General features: G+C 41.1%; 1 protein-coding gene across 1 annotated transcript in view; it reads right to left on the reverse strand.

The window, feature by feature from the left end:
* Positions 1-20,464, reverse strand: part of CSMD1 (CUB and Sushi multiple domains 1) — a 1,692,034-nt gene that overhangs the window by 1,110,876 nt on the left and 560,694 nt on the right. The window contains exon 4 of the mRNA XM_077812120.1: positions 4,794-4,988. Within this exon, the coding sequence (XP_077668246.1) occupies positions 4,794-4,988 (195 nt within the window). The remainder of the gene's footprint in view (positions 1-4,793; positions 4,989-20,464) is intronic.

Genomic DNA, 20,464 nt, shown 5'->3' on the forward strand with positions numbered 1-20,464 from the left:
CTACAAATGTAAGCTCACTAACCCAATTTGTATTCCTAGTGTCAGCTTCAGAAAAATCTAGACTCATACAAATATAATCAACTAGAGATTCTGAAAAAAAATATACTAGGTCCTTTTTAGAAGTAGTGACATATCATAAATCCACAGCTATTATAGTTACTGAAGTAAACGATATTACATGTATAAAACGTTAGGAAGTTGGACTTTACTATTTCACACTCGAGCTTGAATAAATCCTTCTGGTTCACACAGCATATACAAAAGTTTTCCTTTCACACAGATCAGATATTTATCTCAAACTGTACATTTGTAAATTGTTCATTCCCCCCACCACGAACAAAAAAGTGAGCACTTTTGGGGCATGAAAAAGGGGCTACTGGTTATTTTGTGGGCTTTTATTTGAGGCCTTATAACCCAAATGTAGGCTTGTAGAAGAGGAAGACAGTAGTTTGGAAGGGGAAAGAGAGAAATGAGATATAACATGTATACATTTTTCATTAAATACATGCACAGGGTTGGAGATGGTGGAGGAAGAGAGCAATGGAGAGAAGGGTTGGGTGAGTTGAGATGTATGCTGAGTCAGGAAGTGGAGGAAGATGTGAAGTATAAGAAGTGCAACACATGTGGCATTGGTGACACAAATAGGATGGAAATAAGCACAATATAAGGATTTAAAAAAAACTAGGTACCCCATTTTATACAGTTTTGATGTTCTGCATTCAAAAATGTAATGTGAAGCATAGGACAGGTATCTTGCCTTTAAACAGGCACCTCCGTGAACCATCACGTTTATAAAACTATAGTAGTAGGCAACACTGTTGCAGAACTATTATATATATGAATATTACATGTTGCAGTGTTTTGCACCGTCTCTGTAGAACACCATCATACCTTTAACAAGGACATTCTGAAATCTGTGAACAGAGGGATCAGGGGGCTACTGCTCAGAGGTACAGGGAAACAATGCTACAAGAGCTGCATCAGGCATATGTGCCACAGCAGCAAGTTGAAAGAGCCAAAGAAGAGAATGGCAGTAGTGATGGAGGTATGCTAGGGGGTGAGAGAGAGAGAGAGAGACCTTTGGGGGTGAGAGAGATCTTTGACCTATATGAGCAAAAATAGAAGAGTAGAAGAAATGAAGAGATTTGGAGGCACACAACTAAAAGTTTTGACTCTGCCAGCTAAACTCTGCAACATCAGCCCTACATCACCTGGATATCAAGTTCTCCTATGGCAGGGGATTACTCAACTGGCCAACTTTAAGGCTTTTTTGCGCTGTGTACTGTAGTCAGGCCTTTGTGTTTGTGTATTTTTTTAAAATGGATTTAATATCAATGCAGAAGGAGAAAAGTATGTTGTGTGAACAGCTATCCAGGCGTTCCCCTCCGTCTTTTTGTGTATGTAAACTGCCCAGTTAACCAGTCCAGTAGTAGAAGAAATATCCATGACTACTCTGACTTACCTTATGACAACACATGGACAATTTTTAGCAGTGCTTCAACTTTTTGGCATGTGCCTGCTAACTCTCTCTTTTTCAGTTGTTTTCTAGACTGCTGGCAAAGTGGTTTCCATTAGAAAGGAAATCTATCTAAAAACAATTTTTCTCATTGCACTATTATATTCCAGTGTCAGGAAAATATGCCGTAGTCCAATTAACTTAAAATATATTTTTATGGCAGTGTAGCAAAGCTACCTCAAAACTGCACACTAGCTAGACTTTCACGGTGCTACCAGAATTCCTCAAATGACATCATAGAATCTGCTCTGCAATTCTATTCCATGAAGTATCACTTGAGCACTATACTTTTAGTGATGTTGTTTGAAGCCTGCCACAACTGTTCAGAAAAGTGAATAGTCAACGAAATACAAGACCAAGTCCTTTTTGAAATTTCCCCAGCCTGAGTCATGTATCTCTATTAGAAATGCCACTTTGTTCAGCAAGTACATAATTACTTGACAACTGTTGCTAATGCATCTGAAAATATTAAGGAAAGTAATCGCAAAATTAGCTGAACATGGAATTTAAAATGCAGCAATCCAATGTCTCTACTTATACAATTCAGTGTATCTTTTGAATAATTTCTCTGAGGAGTGGGGGAAAAAATCACTCCATTACAGAGGGCCCATGCAAGGCTCTGCAGTTCATTTAGTCCTTGCACTACTTTTGAGAGGCTTTTAGGGCTTCATCTGACTCTTCTTCAAAGGTATGGTTCACTTAGGTACAGAAGGTGTACTTAATTTCATTCCGGTTTTTAAAATAGTCAGTTCCACTGATATTCCCTATACCTAAAATTGGAAATACTGCTAGAATTAGTAATATTTCTCAAACAGAAGGTATTTGAGAGCACCCTGCAGAGTATCAAAAAGAAAAGTGTTTTCAGATTGATGCTCAGTTAAAGGGACACCATTAACTTAAAAAAGTTCAGACAGAAGTGTTAATTTTACCAACTATTATTGCAGAAAAAGATTACTACAGTTGAAGATTACATATACAGTTGTATATACATACACTGGATATGGTTGAAATTTTTGTGAGATTTGTCTTTATTATTAACTTAATAATTGGGATGTTTTCTTCTTTTTTATAAATTTCACTATTTAAAGTACTTCTATATAGATTAATAAAGCTTTCAATCAAAGATACTCTTGATAGAAACTATTAGAGATGGGAATGGATTAAGAATTTGGGCTATTCTGGTCCAAATATAGTGGAATTATAAAAAACAAAAAGTCAGTACCTGCCAGCCATTTCTACACTATGTCAAATGTTGGCAATCACCACTTTAATTGTGACCACTATCTGCGATACTCATACAGCATGAGCAAATAATTTTTTTTTGTTTTGGGGGCCAAACTGAAAAAAAAATTCAAGTCAGTTACAAATGGATTTTCTTTTTTTAATTTTCTCTCTCATCAAACTGAAAGACATTCATGATGGAGGAGATTACTGGTTCTGTCGATGAAGGGAAAGCAGTGGATGTATTGTTTCTTGACTTTAGCAAAGCTTTTGACACGGTCTCCCACAGTATTCTTGTCAGCAAGTTAAAGAAGTACAGGCTGGATGAATGCACTATAAGGTGGGTAGAAAGTTGGCTAGATTGTCGGGCTCAACGGGTAGTGATCAATGGCTCCATGTCTAGTTGGCAGCCGGTGTCAAGTGGAGTGCCTCAGGGGTCGGTCCTGGGGCCGGTTTTGTTCAATATCTTCATAAATGATCTGGAGGATGGTGTGGATTGCACTCTCAGCAAATTTGAGGATGATACTAAACTGGGAGGAGTGGTAGATACGCTGGAGGGCAGGGATAGGATACAGAAGGACCTAGACAAATTGGAGGATTGGGCCAAAAGAAATCTGATGAGGTTCAACAAGGATAGGTGCAGGGTCCTGCACTTAGGACGGAAGAATCCAATGCACCGCTACAGACTAGGGACCGAATGGCTAGGCAGCAGTTCTGCAGAGAAGGACCTAGGGGTGACAGTGGACGAGAAGCTGGATATGAGTCAGCAGTGTGCCCTTGTTGCCAAGAAGCCCAATGGCATTTTGGGATGTATAAGTAGGGGCATAGCGAGCAGATCGAGGGACGTGATCGTTCCCCTCTATTCGATATTGGTGAGGCCTCATCTGGAGTACTGTGTCCAGTTTTGGGCCCCACACTACAAGAAGGATGTGGATAAATTGGAGAGAGTCCAGCGAAGGGCAACAAAAATGATTAGGGGTCTGGAACACATGACTTATGAGGAGAGGCTGAGGGAACTGGGATTGTTTAGTCTGCAGAAGAGAAGAATGAGAGGGGATTTGATAGCTGCTTTCAACTACCTGAGAGGTGGTTCCAGAGAGGATGGTTCTAGACTATTCTCAGTGGTAGAAGAGGACAGGACAAGGAGTAATGGTCTCAAGTTGCAGTGTGGGAGGTTTAGGTTGGATATTAGGAAAAAGTTTTCACTAGGAGGGTGGTGAAGCACTGGAGTGCATTACCTAGGGAGGTGGTAGAATCTCCTTCCTGAGAAGTTTTTAAGGTCAGGCTTGATAAAGCCCTGGCTGGGATGATTTAGTTGGGGATTGGTCTTGCTTTGAGCAGGGGGTTGGACTAGATGACCTCCTGAGGTCCCTTCCAACCCTGATATTCTATGAGGGAGGGTGTATCGAACGAAATATTGTTTGACTCAAAACAAGTTTTCCTTTTTTCTTTTTGATTGCTTTGTTTCATTTTGAAGTGGTTTATACCCTCATTTTAAAATAAAAATTAGCTAAATTTCTAAATGAAATGTTATTTTGAAACACATAGTCATAAGATTTCAATTCAGATATACTGAAACTAAACAGTCTGTTTTTTAAAAAAAAATCTATCAAAAACTATTCACCAATTTTGATCTGTATTCATGAATATGTTTGGCTGACCCCAAACCGCATTTTTTGATGAATAAACTATTAATTTACATTTTTTTGCCCAGATTCACTTATATCACTGTAATATCTGAGCACCTCACTGTCTTTAATGTATTTATCCACACCAAACCCCTCAGAGGTAGGGAAGTACTATGAATCCCACTTTATACAGGGCTACAATTCCACCACTGCACAGATTTATATTTTAGATAAAATATTATAGTTTAATGACTTTAAGAAAAATAACTGTCAGTTAACGCAGAACTAGTGAAATCAACAAACTACTTTAGCATTACCTATAACCATCCTAAAATAAAAAAAAAATCTATTTCATCACTATCTTAGTATTTTGTATTTATATTAATGCATATATGTATTTATTTTCTCCATTAATTCGCATTTTGTACCTCTGCAAAATGGAGCTGGAAAATCCCATGATGCACCATTTCCAGGACTCACAATACATGTTAACATCGCATGGCCCTCCAGGATGTAGCCTGAGATACAGCTATATCTAATTTTGTCTCCGATATTGAACCTTGATCCATGAAGCACTCCTTTAGGTATTTCTCCCGGGTTTCCACAAGTGTGGCTAGGTAGAACTGTTGAAATAAAAAGAACAAGAGAAAAAAATTACAGTTAAATCTTACAGGAAAACAGATAATACATATTACATTATAAGTGACATATGATCCTCACTGAATCACTGTTAAACGCTATTATTTTTTTTCTACTTTGATTTCTAATATAAAAAAACCTGTAATTAGATCGTGGAACGCATTTCCACAAGAGGTAAGATTTACTATGGATTTCACAACTACATTTCAAACTCAATCCTTCGATTTAGCATTCTCTCAATAAGTTCTTCACACATCCATTGACTCACACAGACAAACAACAAAATACTGTATAAATCAAGCTAATTCTCCCACAAGCTGGGACAGAATATTTTTAAATACTCCAGACACTGTCAAATAGATAGTCAGGTGATGACACAATAGAGACGATATTCCATGTATTAGAAGATCTCTTATTTTTTAAGAAATAGCCTGTTCAATCTTGTTGACATCAATCTAGGGGTAGATAGAAAATGGGGAAATGACTAAAAAAATTGGTGTTAGACTGGGGAGAATGGACAGAATTCTTACTTTTTTTGCTGAAATATCTCCACCATTTGAAAGCATTGCTTTTTTGATGAAGATTGTTTAAACTACACATCTATTTTATTAATTAATCCATCAACCTACAAAACAAGACCACTGGTTTGGTGACCTGGCAGTGGTCTCTATTTATATGTCTGTTGTTTTAGCAATGAGGATATAGGACCGGAACGGTCCTCCTGCATCTAGTCCAATCCCCTGCTATCAGAGTCAATCTCAAAACAATACAGCTGAAATTGTTTAAAATATTTAGTGTTGGAATTCTGTGTGTATATTTGACAGCTGTATTCAATGGAGTATCCATGCAAATGTATGAAACATCAGAGTACATGAGATAAATGCATTCAGCAGAAAAGTAGGAGCAAGGCATGATTTAGTCTAATTCATGCTCAGCTTCCAAATCTGTGTGTGGTGGTGGGAAAATCATTTAACCTCTCTGTTCAGTTTCCCCACTTGCAAAATAAAGAATCTCACAGAGCTGTTGAGAGGATTAATTAGTTAATATTTGTACAGCACTTTGGAGACATAAAGCACTACATCAATGCTAATTATGTCCCACTGCATTAGACAAGTGCATTTGCTGGATGCATATCCCAAGTTGTTCATCAGAATAGCCGTTCGCAGCATTACATTTAAATGGTCATAACTACATTTAACTCAAAACCCCATCAGCATATAGAAAACAAGTTCAGATCATAGGTCCAAACTTTAAAGAATGCATTGATTTCTAAAACATTAAAATACTACTACTTTGCACTTATGCAGTTCTTTTCACCAGAGGCTCTCAAAGCACTGTACAAACATTAAATGTGGTAATTAAGTCATGCAACACTCTGTTGAGATAGGCAAATATTCTGCTTATTTTATAGATAGGTAGGTAAACTAAGCTACAAAGGGGTTATATGATTTTCTAAAAGCAGTGCAGTGAGTCAGTTGCAAGGCTGGGAATAAAACCTCCTGTCTCCTGCTTGAACCAATATGTCACAGTAAGGTTATGTGCAACCAGAAAAGCTAAAAATTTAATTGTTTCCAGAATGAAGACCACACTTACAGAAAACAACCGGAAGATGCCTTCAGATACCCTATGAAATTAGTGTATGTCTACACTACGAAATTAGGTTGAATTTATAGAAGTCGGTTTTTTAGAAATCGGTTTTATATATTCGAGTGTGTGTGTCCCCACAGAAAATGCTCTAAGTGCATTAAGTGCATTAACTCAGCGGAGTGCTTCCACAGTACCGAGGCTAGAGTCGACTTCCGGAGCATTGCACTGTGGGTAGCTATCCCACAGTTCCCGCAGTCTCCGCTGCCCATTGGAATTCTGGGTTGAGATCCCAATGCCTGATGGGGCTAAAACATTGTTGCGGGTGGTTCTGGGTACATATCATCAGGCCCCCGTTCCCTCCCTCCCTCCGTGAAAGCAAGGGCAGGCAATCGTTTCACACCTTTTTTCCTGAGTTACCTGTGCAGACGCCATACCACGGCAAGCATGGAGCCCGCTCAGCTCACTGTCACTGTATGTCTCCTGGGTGCTGGCAGACGCGGTACTGCATTGCTACACAGCAGCAGCAACCCATTGCCTTGTGGCAGCAGATGGTGCAATAAGACTGGTAGCCGTCATCGTCATGTCCGAGGTGCTCCTGGTCGCCTGTGTGAGGTCAGTCAGGAGCGCCTGGGCAGACATGGGCGCAGGGACTAAATTTGGAGTGACTTGATCAGGTCATTTTCTTTAGTCCTGCAGTCAGTCCTATTGAACCATCTTATGGTGAGCAGGCAGGTGATATGGATTGCTAGCAGTCCTATTGCATCATCTTCTGCCGGGCAGGCAAGAGATGAGGATGGCTAGCATTCCCATTGTACCATCTTCTGCCGAGCAGCCATGAGATGTGGATGGCATGCAGTCCTTCTGCACCGTCTGCTGCCAGCCAAAGATGTAAAAGATAGATGGAGTGTATCAAAACAAGAAATAGACCAGATTTGTTTTGTACTCATTTGCAAACCCCCGCCCAGGGGACTCATTCCTCTAGGTCACACTGAAGTCACTCACAGAGAAGGTGCAGCGAGGTAAATCTAGCCATGTATCAATCAGAGGCCAGACTAACCTCCTTGTTCCAATAAGAACAATAACTTAGGTGCACCATTTCTTATTGGAACCCTCCGTGAAGTCCTGCCTGAAATACTCCTTGATGTAAAGCCACCCCCTTTGTTGATTTTAACTCCCTTTAAGCCAATCCTGTAAGCCGTGTCATCAGTTGCCCCTCCCTGCGTCAGAGCAACGGCAAACAATTGTGCATCTGAGTTAAGAGTGCTGTCCAGAGCAGTCACAATGGAGCACTCTGGGATAGCTCCTGGAGGCCAATACCGTCGAACATTTAATCTTTCTCCAATTTGTCCACATCTTTCCTGAACTGGACACAATACTACAGTTGAGGCCTAATCAGTGCAAAGTAGAGAGAAGCAATTACTTTCCACTTCTTGCTTACAACACTCCTGCTTATATATCCCGGAATGATGGGTGGTGGTTGTTTTCTGCAACAGTGTTACACTGTTGACTTCCATTTAGCTTGTGATCCACTATGACCCCCAGATTCCTTTCTGCAGTACTCCTTCCTAGGCAGTCATTTCCCGTTTTGTAGGTGTGCAGCTGACTGTTCCTTTCAAAGTGAAGTATTTTGCATTTGTCCTTTATTGAATTTCTTCCTATTTGCTTCAGACCATTTCTCCAGTTTCTCCAGATAGGATAAAAATTCAAAACAATCCTCCCAAGCACTTGCAATCCCTCCCAGCTTGATATACTCCACAAACTTTATACGTGTACTCTATGCCATTATCTAAATCACTGATGAAGATATTGAACAGAACCGGACTCAGAACTGATCCCTATGGGACCCCACCGGATATGCCCTTCCAGCTGGATCTGAACTGCTGATGCTTATTCTCTGTGAACAATTTTTCAATCAGTTATGCATCCACCTTTTAGTCTCCATCGAGGTTGTATTTCCCTAGCTTGTTTATGAGAAGGTCATGCAAGACAGTACCAAAAGCCTTACTATAGTCAAGATACACTACACCTACCACTTCCCTCCATCCACAGGGCTTCAGAGTAGCAGCCGTGTTAGTCTGTATCCGCAAAAAGAACAGGAGTACTTGTGGAACCTTAGAGACTAACGAATTTATTTGACCATAAGCTTTCATGAGCTACAACCCACTTCATCAGAGGCATGCAGTGGAAAATACAGTAGGACAATTTTATATACACAGAGAACATGAAACAATGGGTGTTACCATGCACACTATAACAAGAGTGATCAGTTAAGGTGAACTATTACCAGCAGGAGAGAAAAAAAAACCTTTTGTAGTGATAATCAAGATGGGCCATTTCCAGCAGTTGACAAGAACGTGTGAGGTCAAAGAAAGCTATTAGGTCAGTTTGACATGATTTGTTCTTGACAAATCCATGCTGACTGTTACTTATCACCTTATTATCTTCTAGGTGGTTGCAAACTGATTGCTTAATTATTTGTTCCACTATCTTTCTGGGTACTGAAGTTAAGCTGATGGTCTGTAATTCTCTGGGTTGTCCTTATTCACTTTTTTACAGATGGGAAAATATAGTGTCATTTTCTAGTTCTCTGAAATCTGCCCTGTCCTTCTGAGATAATCTCTAATGGCTCAGGAGCCTCAGTAAATTCCTTAAGTATCCCAAGATTATTTAATCAGGCCCTGGTGACTTGAAGACATCTAAGTAATTTTTAGTGTGTTCTTTCTCTATTTAGGACTCAGATCCTACCTCATTGTCACTGGTATTCACTATGTTAGATGTCCAATCGCTACTAACATTTCTGGTGAAAAGTGAACCAAAAAAAATCATAGATTTTGTGATGTTTGTTTAGATTGCACTTATTTATGGTGAAAAAATGTAAGGAAAGTCATATATTTAATTACATGTAGAAAAGTGTAATCACTAAAAGTGATGTATTTCACATAAATACAAGTTGAGGTCATTTTACAAGCTTAGAGTAATTGGCTGTGAATATAAACATTATAATGCATTACTACTTAGACTGATTTGTAAATTGGGTAGCAAATGCATTATACATTAACAAGCAATTCTATAGCTTTCCAAGTTAAGAGAGTTATATTGATAAAGATAATGATTTTAGCAATGATTTTTGTTAGAAAATGGTTAGGGAAAACCAGAGCTGTCTTTGATCATTCAAGACAGAACAGGTCAAACTTGCAGCAGTCCCTTTGTTTATTTCTCAGGACTTTTATTACATGGCTTGGATTCAGATTTATTACATGGCTTTGTAGCAAGAGCCTACCTGTTATTTTTCAAATGCAATTCTTAATACACAGAGTACTATAAAGGTTGAAAAAAATGGGCATATTTAGTCCACAGAAGAGAACACTCAGGGTGGGATGTGATAACAGTTTTGAAATAGGTAAGTTTATTGTAAAGAGGACTGATCAATTTTTCTCTATGTCCAAGGGTACAAAAAGAGGCAATTAGCTCCATTTGCAGCAAGAGCGATTTAGGTTAGATATTGAGAAAAAATTACTATAAGGTTAGTTAGACACTGGATTAGGTTACCAAGGGAGATTGTTGAATCCCTGTCATTGGAGGTTTATAAGAACAGGTTAGACAGACACCTGTCAGGGATGATCTAGCTGTACTTGGTCCTCTGTCAACACAGGGGGCTGGACTAGATGACCTCTTGAGGTTCCTTCCAGCGCTACATTTCTATGACTCCATAATCTGATGCAGTTTCGACATAGATCAATTTCTGTAGTACTGGTCATACAACTCAGTTTCTAGCACAGTTTTAAAGAAAGGTGTGCTATCTAAAAAGTACATTCATCATAGGTATCTTGTTTTCTTACAAACTGCATTCTCAAGTAATAAGGTATCATAGCCAGTCTAAGGGTTATTTACACACCTGCCAAATATATAATGGCTGGCACTAGCTAACACCTGTCAAGATCATACGGCACCACCTCCACCTGCTCTCCATGTAGAAAAGCTATTCTAAGGATGACTTTTGTCAGACTATGGAGTTTTCCTAACTCTGCATCTGTGAAGAACTACTAGAAATAATGGGGCCTGACTCCTTGAGGATGGCACATATTTTGCAAAAACCTCTTGAAAATAGTAAAAGATGAGTGATCTGAGAATGACAGTCAAGCTCAATAAAATATGTAATAGTTCACAAGATGCCACTGCTTGTCAAGATGAATAACTGGATTACATTATTTATGATCTTCCTAAAAATGTCAGCAAAGTAAATTTAAATAGCTGCACAGGTCCATCTACACAATTTTTACTGTTTTGAGGTGTGCACATAAAATGTATTACGCCTCTGAAGCTTCATAAAAAATATGTAACACAGTGGTACCTTTGATTATTTAAATTCCAGCTGATCAAAGCTATCATATGCAAAGGTCAGAGATCTACCTTAAGGTTTGACTTCAGCAGATAAGGGAGGTGGATAGAAGCTCCTCAATAAAAGGTCATTCACCTGCTGTGTTAATAAGGTCTACAGAAGAAACACTGTTTCCTATACAATTTACCAACTGTGCAGCCACTCACATGTAGAGCTTATAAACTCTGCAGGCTCCTGGATCCTCATTTATGAAAGCCCTTAATTATCTGAAGTTATTTAGTATCCACTGTGACATTGAGGACAGTCAAGGTAGTACTACATTGAAGATAAAGGCTTTTAGGAACTGAGCTGACTTATTATTGTTCTTGAGAAACTTTTCCTACATTTGACTTACTGCACAGAACTGTGTTTCTTTTGGATGAAAGTCAATAGATAGAGCCTATGTGGTTAAAGCATCAGAATAATACTGGTGTTTAATAAGCAGAAATATGTTAAATTTGATGGCTAAAGTGTAATCCAAGGAGTTCTACAGTCCCATCTCCTGGGACCATCTTCAGTTTTAGGATTGGGGCATTGCCCAGGTAGACTACAGGCCTCAGTTCAGAGCAAAATGGGGCATTGCATGCTGGGACCCATTGTCTCTAGAAACCACATTGCCATGTGAAGAAAGCAGTACTTTGTTCCATTTTTGTGCACCCCAAAAAGCTCCTATCAAGTTGTCATTGTGACCCCTGCATGGACAAAGTTTGGGCTCCCCGAATTGTAAACATTAGCTATCACTCTAATTATGCTCACAGAAAATTCGTTCAGTAAAACTATGTAAATACATATGGTAACAATTTAGTGAGTTAATTAGGATGTCGTATCAATCGTTTAACCCAATCTTTTAAATCATTAGATGCAAGTTATATTAAAACCCTTTCCAAGGAAAAAGTGAAAAATACAATGTTAAAATAGAGCATTAGTACTCATTAATGTAAAGGCTATACCACATAAGGTCTGCAAAAATTTAGTTGAGGACTGGCAGCGTTTTTTAAGAGTGCATACAATAAATGAAACTTCATTAAATACATTTATTTGCAAACTAGGTCTCTGACGGCCTGTGTCAGACTGTTTACATTTCGGCTTTTTGATATTCTCTTTGAAGCTTAAGAAAACGAAACTCCAAGTATATGCACTATATAAACCACTATAAAAATGAACTAACAGAATCTTAAATGTGTTAGTTTGTTCCCTGCCTGGAGATGAACTCTGTGCTTTCGTTGCTGGGGATTTTCTTACATTTAAAAATCTGTGTTTACTGTTTCTGAGAAACAGCCTTTAAATCTTTTACTATACCCACTTAGTTTCTTTACCAGCTACTTGAGAATACTGGTCACATATTCCCCATAACACAAGAAGAATTTCAAACAAACACCAACATGGATTATGGCATATTGAAATCACAGTACATACCGTGGCTTCTTGTAATGAACACAATCAACTGCTGTGATTCTAATCTATATATGTTCTACTGCTTTCATCACTGTAACATCTGAGCATCTTCCACTTGTCGATTAAGCAATGCGATTCCACATCTGTCACATGTTGTTTGTTCTCACAACCTTTCCTCAGGGGTAGGAGTGAGTGCAGTGGAGTGTTTGGTTTTGATAATGTTTTAGGGCAGTTTTTTTTTTTTTTTTTTTTTACATATTGCTATGTATTTATGTTAGAAAAGGCAATAGTCAAAGAAATATACCTTTCACTTGAAAAGGAAGGAAGTGAGTCTTGAGATAGACCAAGTGTCATTAACTTTAAATGGGAATTGGGCATCTAAATGAATTAAAAGTACTTTGAGAAGCTACAAAACCAACTGCTTGACTGCTGCTGAACATATCAGGAGTCCAGGAGAGCTGGCTGTATTTTAAAGAATCCTTATTGAGGTTATAGGGACAAACCATCGCAATGTGTAGAAAGAATAGTAAATATGGCAGGCAACCAGCTTGGCTTAACAGTAAAATCCTTGCTGCTCTTAAACACAAAAAAGAAGCTTTCAAGAAGTGGAGGACTGGACAAATGACCAGGGAAGAGTATAAAAATATTCCTCAGGCATGCAGGAGTGAAATCAGGAAGGCCAAATGACACCTGGAGTTGCAGCTAGCAAGAGATGTTAAGAGTAACAAGAAGGATTTCTTCAGGTATGTTAGCAACAAGAAGAAAGTCAAGGAAAGTGTGGGCCCCTTACTGAATGGGGGAGGCAACCTAGTGACAGAGGACGTGGAAAAAACTAAGGTACTCAATGCTTTTTTTGCCTCTGTCTACACAAACAAGGTCAGCTCCCAGACTACTGCACTGGGCAGCACAGCATGGGGAGGAGGTGACCAGCCCTCTGTGGAGAAAGAAGTGGTTCAGGACTATTTAGAAAAGCTGGGCGAGCACAAGTCCATGGGGCCAGATGCGCTGCATCCAAGAGTGCTAAAGAAGTTGGCGGATGTGATTGCAGAGCCATCGGCCATTATCTTCGAAAACTCATGGCAATCGGGGGAGGTCCCGGACGACTGGAAAAAAGCTAATGTAGTGCCCATCTTTAAAAAAAGGGAAGGAGAAGGATCCAGTGAACCACAGGCCAGTCAGCCTTACCTCAGTCCCTAGAAAAAACATGGAGCAGGTCTTCAAGGAATCAATTCTGAAGCACTTAGAGGAGAGGAAAGTGATCAGGAACAGTCAGCATGGATTCACCAAGGGCAAGTCATGCCTGACTAATCTAATTGCCTTCTATGACAAGATAACTGGCTCTGTGGATGAGGGGAAAGCAGCGGACGTGTTATTCCTTGACTTTAGAAAAGCTTTTGACACGGACTCCCACAGTATTCTTGCCAGTAAGTTAAAGAACTATGGGCTGGATGAATGGACTATAAGGTGGATAGACAGCTGGCTAGATTGTCGGGCTCAACGGGTAGTGATCAATGGCTCCATATCTAGTTGGCAGCCGGTATCAAGTGGAGTGCCCCAAGGATTGTCCTGGGGCCGGTTTTGTTCAATATCTGCATTAACGATCTGGAGGATTGTGTGGATTGCACCCTCAGCAAGTTTGCAGATGATACTAAACTGTGAGGAAAGGTAGATATGCTGGAGGGTAGGGATAGGATACAGAGGGACCTAGACAAATTAGAGGATTGGGCCAAAAGAAATCTGATGAGGTTCAACAAGGACAAGTGCAGAGTCCTGCACTTAGGACGGAAGAATACCATGCATCGTTACAGACTAGGGACTGACTGGCTCGGCAGCAGTTCTGCAGAAAAGGACCTAGGGGATAAAGTGGACGAGAATCTGGATATGAGTCAACAGTGTGCCCTTGTTAGCAAGAAGGCCAATGACATTTTGGGATGTATAAGTCGGGGCATTGCCAGCAGATTAAGGGACGTGATTGTTCTCCTCTATTCGACATTGGTGAGGCCTCATCTGGAGTACTGTGTCCAGTTTTGGGCCCCACACTATAATGAAAAAATTGGAAATCATCCAGCGGAGGGCAACAAAAATGATTAGGGAACTGGAACACATGACTTATAGGAGAGGCTGAGGGAACTGGGATTATTTAGTCTGTGGAAGAGAAGAATGAGGGGGGATTTGATAGCTGCTTTCAACTACCTGAAAGGGGGTTCCAAAGAGGATGGATCTAGACTGTTCTCAGTGGTATCAGAAGACAGAACAAGGAGTAATGGTCTCAAGTTGCAGTTGGGGAGGTTTAGGTTGGATATTAGGAAAAACGTTTTCAGTAGGAGGGCGTGAAGCACTGGAATGTGTTACCTAGGGAGGTGGTGGTATCTCCTTCCTTTGAGGTTTTTAAGGTCAGGCTTGACAAAGCCCTGGCTGGGATGATTTAGTTGGGGATTGGTCCTGCTTTGACCAGGGGGTTGGACTAGATGACCTTCTGAGGTCCCTTCCTACCCTGATATTCTATGATTCTGTGATATCAGGTATATTCTGAGTCTGAAAATGATTTCAGTGGCATGTGGTGTGACATATCCGGCTATGCAGCTGTCATGACCATCAGCTACACTATGTTCATGAAACACTGGGGACAGAGTCCAGAAGGCTCCAAAAATGGAAGCTTCTACCTCCATGTAGGAGCACCTAGGTTTTATCATCTGTAAGATGGCCAGCAGTGACATATGTTGCAGTCAGTACACCTCAGCAACAACACAGAAGGTAGACCAGCAACAAGTCAACAAAGATGGCACCTTAGAGACTAACCAATTTATTTGAGCATGAGCTTTCGTGAGCTACAGCTCACTTCATCGGATGCATACCGTGGAAACTGCAGCAGACTTTATATATACACAGAGAATATGAAACAATACCTCCTCCCACCCCACTGTCCTGCTGGTAATAGCTTATCTAAAGTGATCATCAGGTTGGGCCATTTCCAGCACAAATCCAGGTTTTCTCACCCTCCACCCCCCCACACAAATTCACTCTCCTGCTGGTGATAGCCCATCCAAAGTGACAACTCTTTACACAATGTGCATGATAATCAAGTTGGGCCATTTCCTGCACAAATCCAGGTTCTCTCACCCCCTCACCCCCTCCCAAAAACCACACACACAAACTCACTATCCTGCTGGTAATAGCTCATCCAAAGTGACCATTCTCCCTACAATGTGCATGATAATCAAGGTGGGCCATTTCCAGCACAAATCCAGGTTTTCTCACATTTCCTCTTGTTTTTTCCTACCCCCCCCCAGATGTTCTGGTTTAACTTGGATTTAAACTTGGAGAGTGGTCAGTTTGGATGAGCTATTACCAGCAGGAGAGTGAGTTTGTGTGTGTATGGGGGTGGGGGGGATATGAGAAAACCTGGATTTGTGCTGGAAATGGCCCACCTTGATTATCATGCACATTGTAGGGAGAATGGTCACTTTGGATGAGCTATTACCAGCAGGATAGTGAGTTTGTGTGTGTGGGTTTTGGGAGGGGGGTGAGGGAACCTGGATTTGTGCAGGAAATAGCCCAACTTGATTATCATGCACATTGTGTAAAGAGTTGTCACTTTGGATGGGCTATCACCAGCAGGAGAGTGAATTTGTGTGGGGGGGTGGAGGGTGAGAAAACCTGGATTTGTGCTGGAAATGGCCCAACCTGATGATCACTTTAGATAAGCTATTACCAGCAGGACAGTGGGGTGGGAGGAGGTATTGTTTCATATTCTCTGTGTGTATATATAAAGTCTGCTGCAGTTTCCACGGTATGCATCCGATGAAGTGAGCTGTAGCTCACGAAAGCTCATGCTCAAATAAATTGGTTAGTCTCTAAGGTGCCAGAAGTACTCCTTTTCTTTTTGTGAATACAGACTAACACGGCTGTTACTCTGAAACCTGTCAACAAAGATGGTCATACCTATTAAAGAAAGGGAGGTGCGGGGGCCCGGGGCCTGGGAATTTGTCGAGGGAAGGGGAGTTGGTGCAGGGCTGTTATCCCGATACTTTCTTCCCTCTACATTATTATTATATAGAGCAACCATTCTCTATTTTTTCTCCTCAGTGATTTCTGTAGCTCCATGAGGATTTATTCTATATCTGCTCCTCTGCTGCTGTGTAAAGATAACAGTAAGGAAGCTTTCCTGAACTCAAGCTGCTGAACAGGCAGTCCTGTCTCATTTGTGCTGTGTAATAGCATGGCACCCACTGTTGACATTCCTGCATGTACCCCAGAGCTTGACAATACTGCAGTCAACCATTTTGTAGATTCAGTCACTGCCAGCTGAAAATCAAACTTCACATAGCTTGGAATGCTCTTCGGCCTTTGTGAGACAAGACCAGACAGCTGCATAATTGCAGTTTAATTAGAATGGGAGGATTGGACAGAGAGTGAGTCAATAGTAACTTTGGTTTTAGGTGCCCCTACCATATTATTGTTTTGGCTAGAAATGTTTTGAGATAATGAGTAGTTTGTGGATTTTAGGAGAATTAGTGACCCAGTAGAGCTTATTAAGCTGATGCACTAGGAGTCACTACAGATTATAGAGTAACAGCCGTGTTAGTCTGTATTCGCAAAAAGAAAAGGAGTACTTGTGGCACCTTTGAGACTAACCAATTTATTTGAGCATAAGCTTTTGTGAGCTACTGAGCTGTAGCTCACAAAAGCTTATGCTCAAATAAATTGGTTAGTCTCTAAGGTGCCACAAGTACTCCTTTTCTTTTTACTACAGGTTATGTCAGTGGTCCCCAAACTTTTGAGAGTCACGCCCCTCCCCCCCTTACCCCTGTCCATGTCCCTCCCCACCCCTCGGAGCCTGGGCCCAGAGTGGGGCCATAGCTCAGGGGATGTGGACAGGAGTAAGGGGGCAGAGGCTAGGGCTGCAGCTGGGAGTGGGTCTTGGGCTGGGAATGGGCCAGGGATGGAGCTGTGACTCGATGGAGCTCTCGATGAGAGGATGATATCTCTCTGCCAAATGGCTTCATTGGTGAGTTTTTAAATTTCTGAGGAGCCCAATTCTTGCCCTGCAGATTTTCCCACAGAAGTGAAGGTGTAATCTTGGAGGAGACACAGTTCTTGTCTGAAGTGTTGTGCCCTTTCTTTCCTCCTTTGTTGCTTCTCTGTCTCATGAGCACATCTGTTCTCCTCAAAGTGAGCTGTGGCTTGGTGTGTGGTGTGATGCCACTATATTCTGTTCCGCGCCAAGTCCTCCCAGTTTGTTGGGTTGATGCCTCCCTTTTTAAGATGTACTTTCAGTGTGTCTTTGAAATGACCTGAGCTTCTATACTACTGACGTTGGCAGCAAAGAAAACGCTGATGTTAGTGCACCAGTCTTCCCAGCTGATCCTGAGAATCCTCCTGAGGCAGAACTGCTGGAACCACTCCAGCTGCTTGAAATGTTGCATGTAGGTTACCCAGGTCTCACACCCATAGAGAAGGGGGGGAGGGATGACAACTGCCTTGTAAACCAAGATCTTGGTACCTGTTTGTAGATCCTTATATTTGAAGACTCATTTGAGTAGTCTTCCAAAAGATGTGCTGGCACAGGAGATCCTGTATTCAATTCAGTGGAAGACCTTTTATTGGTAATTTGTATTATCATAGACCCTAGGAGCCTTCTTTCTAATAAAGAGAGACATCAGAATTCAAAGGAGACAGAAAAAATGATGAGGTTATTCCCTGCAGTACTGGCAGTGTCTGTGAAGACCTATCCGACACTATGAGCACAATCATGGCTTCTTGCAGAAAAATATGCCAGACAGACAAAAATCACATTAAACACCATCAACCTGAGAAGCACAGATCTTCCAGCTGATTATTCCATTGGGGCAGGACTTAGGTTTGCAAAGGAAAAAGAGTCATGGCCAGTGTTCCCTCTATTTTTTCCATCCATGTGCGGAATGAATTGTGTAGCGTGCACCATATCGAGGTAATGTGCAGATGTGCACCACCAGTAGAAACAAAAAACCTAGATATAATATATCTTGTTAAAAAGTTACCAGAAGGATAATTACTCCAGCCAGGACAGGTTAGGCATTTTAGAAATCACTAAACAACGAACAAAGAATTAAATTTAAGCATAAGAGAGAAATTAAAATTATGAAATGCATAGACCAGTCAAAAAACTAAAACGACACACTGTGAAAGTATGAAGTAACAACAACAATAATACAAGTGTGTGTTGGTAGGCGAGTGTGACAGACACACCGTGTGTGCATGTATGTGTGTGTGTGAGAGCAAGAGAGAGAGATGCTGCCCCTTTTAGTACACTGCCCTTTTAAGTAGATCGGCACTCAGCAGTCTGAAGCCTGTTTGTTCTGACACAATGGCTGCCAGCAAGCTCCCTCCATCCTGAGTTCTGTCCTGAGACCTGCCGTGTGCCCTGCCCCCCACTCTGTGGAGATGGGGTACAGGGGTGGGGGGAGGGGACACCCTGACAACTGTGCTCCTCCCCCCACTCCCTACTCTGCACAGCAAGCAGGAGGCTCCTGGGAGCAGCTGGCCAGGGGCTCCAAGGCAGAGAGCAGGAACAGCATGGCAGTGGGGGAGGAACACCTGAAGTGCACGACACTTGATAGCCTGCTGGGTGGCCACCCAGCCACACAGCTTAGAGGGAACTTAGGTCATGGCCCAATTATACAGAGGCCCAGAGATCTACATGGATCTATTGAGACACCTTGTGGTATCATGAATAGGTATCAGTATAGAAAACCTGGGCCAGCCTCTGTGTTCTTGCCCAGCCCCATCTCCTTGAGGACAGCAGGATAACATGAGGGCTAAATCTAGGAGTGACAAAAATTCCCTGTATTTTATAATTAGTGAATTGCATCATGCAGATTCATAGACCTCACCTAAAATGGTATGAGGTATTTTAACTCATGATTTGCCAGTGTTAGTTCTTAATAAGTTTAGGTGGATGCTGCAAAAACGTGTTAATGTTTTTTTAAACAAATCCACCCATCTTGCTTCATAGTGTCTTTCTGTTCACTGTCCACAATTCATTGCTTGGCAGCAATGTAACTAAAAGATGCAATTTCAAGCTCCAGTTCAGAAAAGCACCCTCATTCAGGGCAGCACTTAAATTTTTAGCACGTATTTAAGTCTTACAGAAGTCAATACTGAAGTGCTGTACTGCTTAGAGATGGACTTAAGAACATACTCAAGTGATTTCCTGAATTGACGCCTTAAGGAAATACTGCAGACAGTTGGCAGAAAGTGACTTTCAACTGTCAGCTGTGAGAATTTACCCTGCAAACCTGATTCTAAAGATGTACTGGCACCCAATCAGGGAGAAGATAGCTGCCATGCAATTTGCATGCCTAATAAAACAACTTGAATTTTGACTATAGAAACATTCAACAAATTACAAACTAAAATATTTGGTAAATAATTCCAAGCAATGACTCAACTGAGAAATTGCCAATTTGTGAAAAGAAAAGGCAATTTTTTTCAATAAAATATCCATATCTTCCTTTCTTCTTCACATGCAGGATATTTTGTAAAGGGTGAGAGACTCCAAGGAGCACTGATGTCAGTTTCCCACAGCACATGTGTAAGGGTGTGGATAGACATTGTGTGTCCCCTTGCAGCCCAGTGAAGGACTGCAGGTGTTCCCCACCTTAATTTCCCCTGGTTGGGCAGCAATTGGTTTGCTTTAACAGCCTGGCAAAGAGTAGACAACACACAGCAAGAAAATAGTATCTCCCTGTTTCAATAAGGCGTCAGGACAGGTGCAACTATAAAACACAATTAAAAAAACCCTTGCTCTGGACCCTGGTTGAGAGCTCCCAAACTTAAAGTGCATAACACCAAGTCTCTCAATCTGGTAGGGCTGGTCTCCTGGAACCTGAGAGAAACAGCCACCACTGCAGCCTGCATAGCTTCTACACCTAAGCCCCCTTGTTCAGGTTCCTCTTCCTGCTTATTCACCCTAGCCCCAAGGAGAGGACAGGCTGTCCAACCTGTAGGCTCCAGCCTGTCCTGTAAAGGAGTAGTACACTCCTTCACAATGTCTATTACATAACAACCTACAGTTAAATTTGTTAGGCTCCAGTGTTATTCAGTCAAACATGACATTAA

Source organism: Eretmochelys imbricata, chromosome 3 (assembly GCF_965152235.1).
Source record: "Eretmochelys imbricata isolate rEreImb1 chromosome 3, rEreImb1.hap1, whole genome shotgun sequence".
NCBI lineage: Eukaryota > Metazoa > Chordata > Testudines > Cheloniidae > Eretmochelys > Eretmochelys imbricata.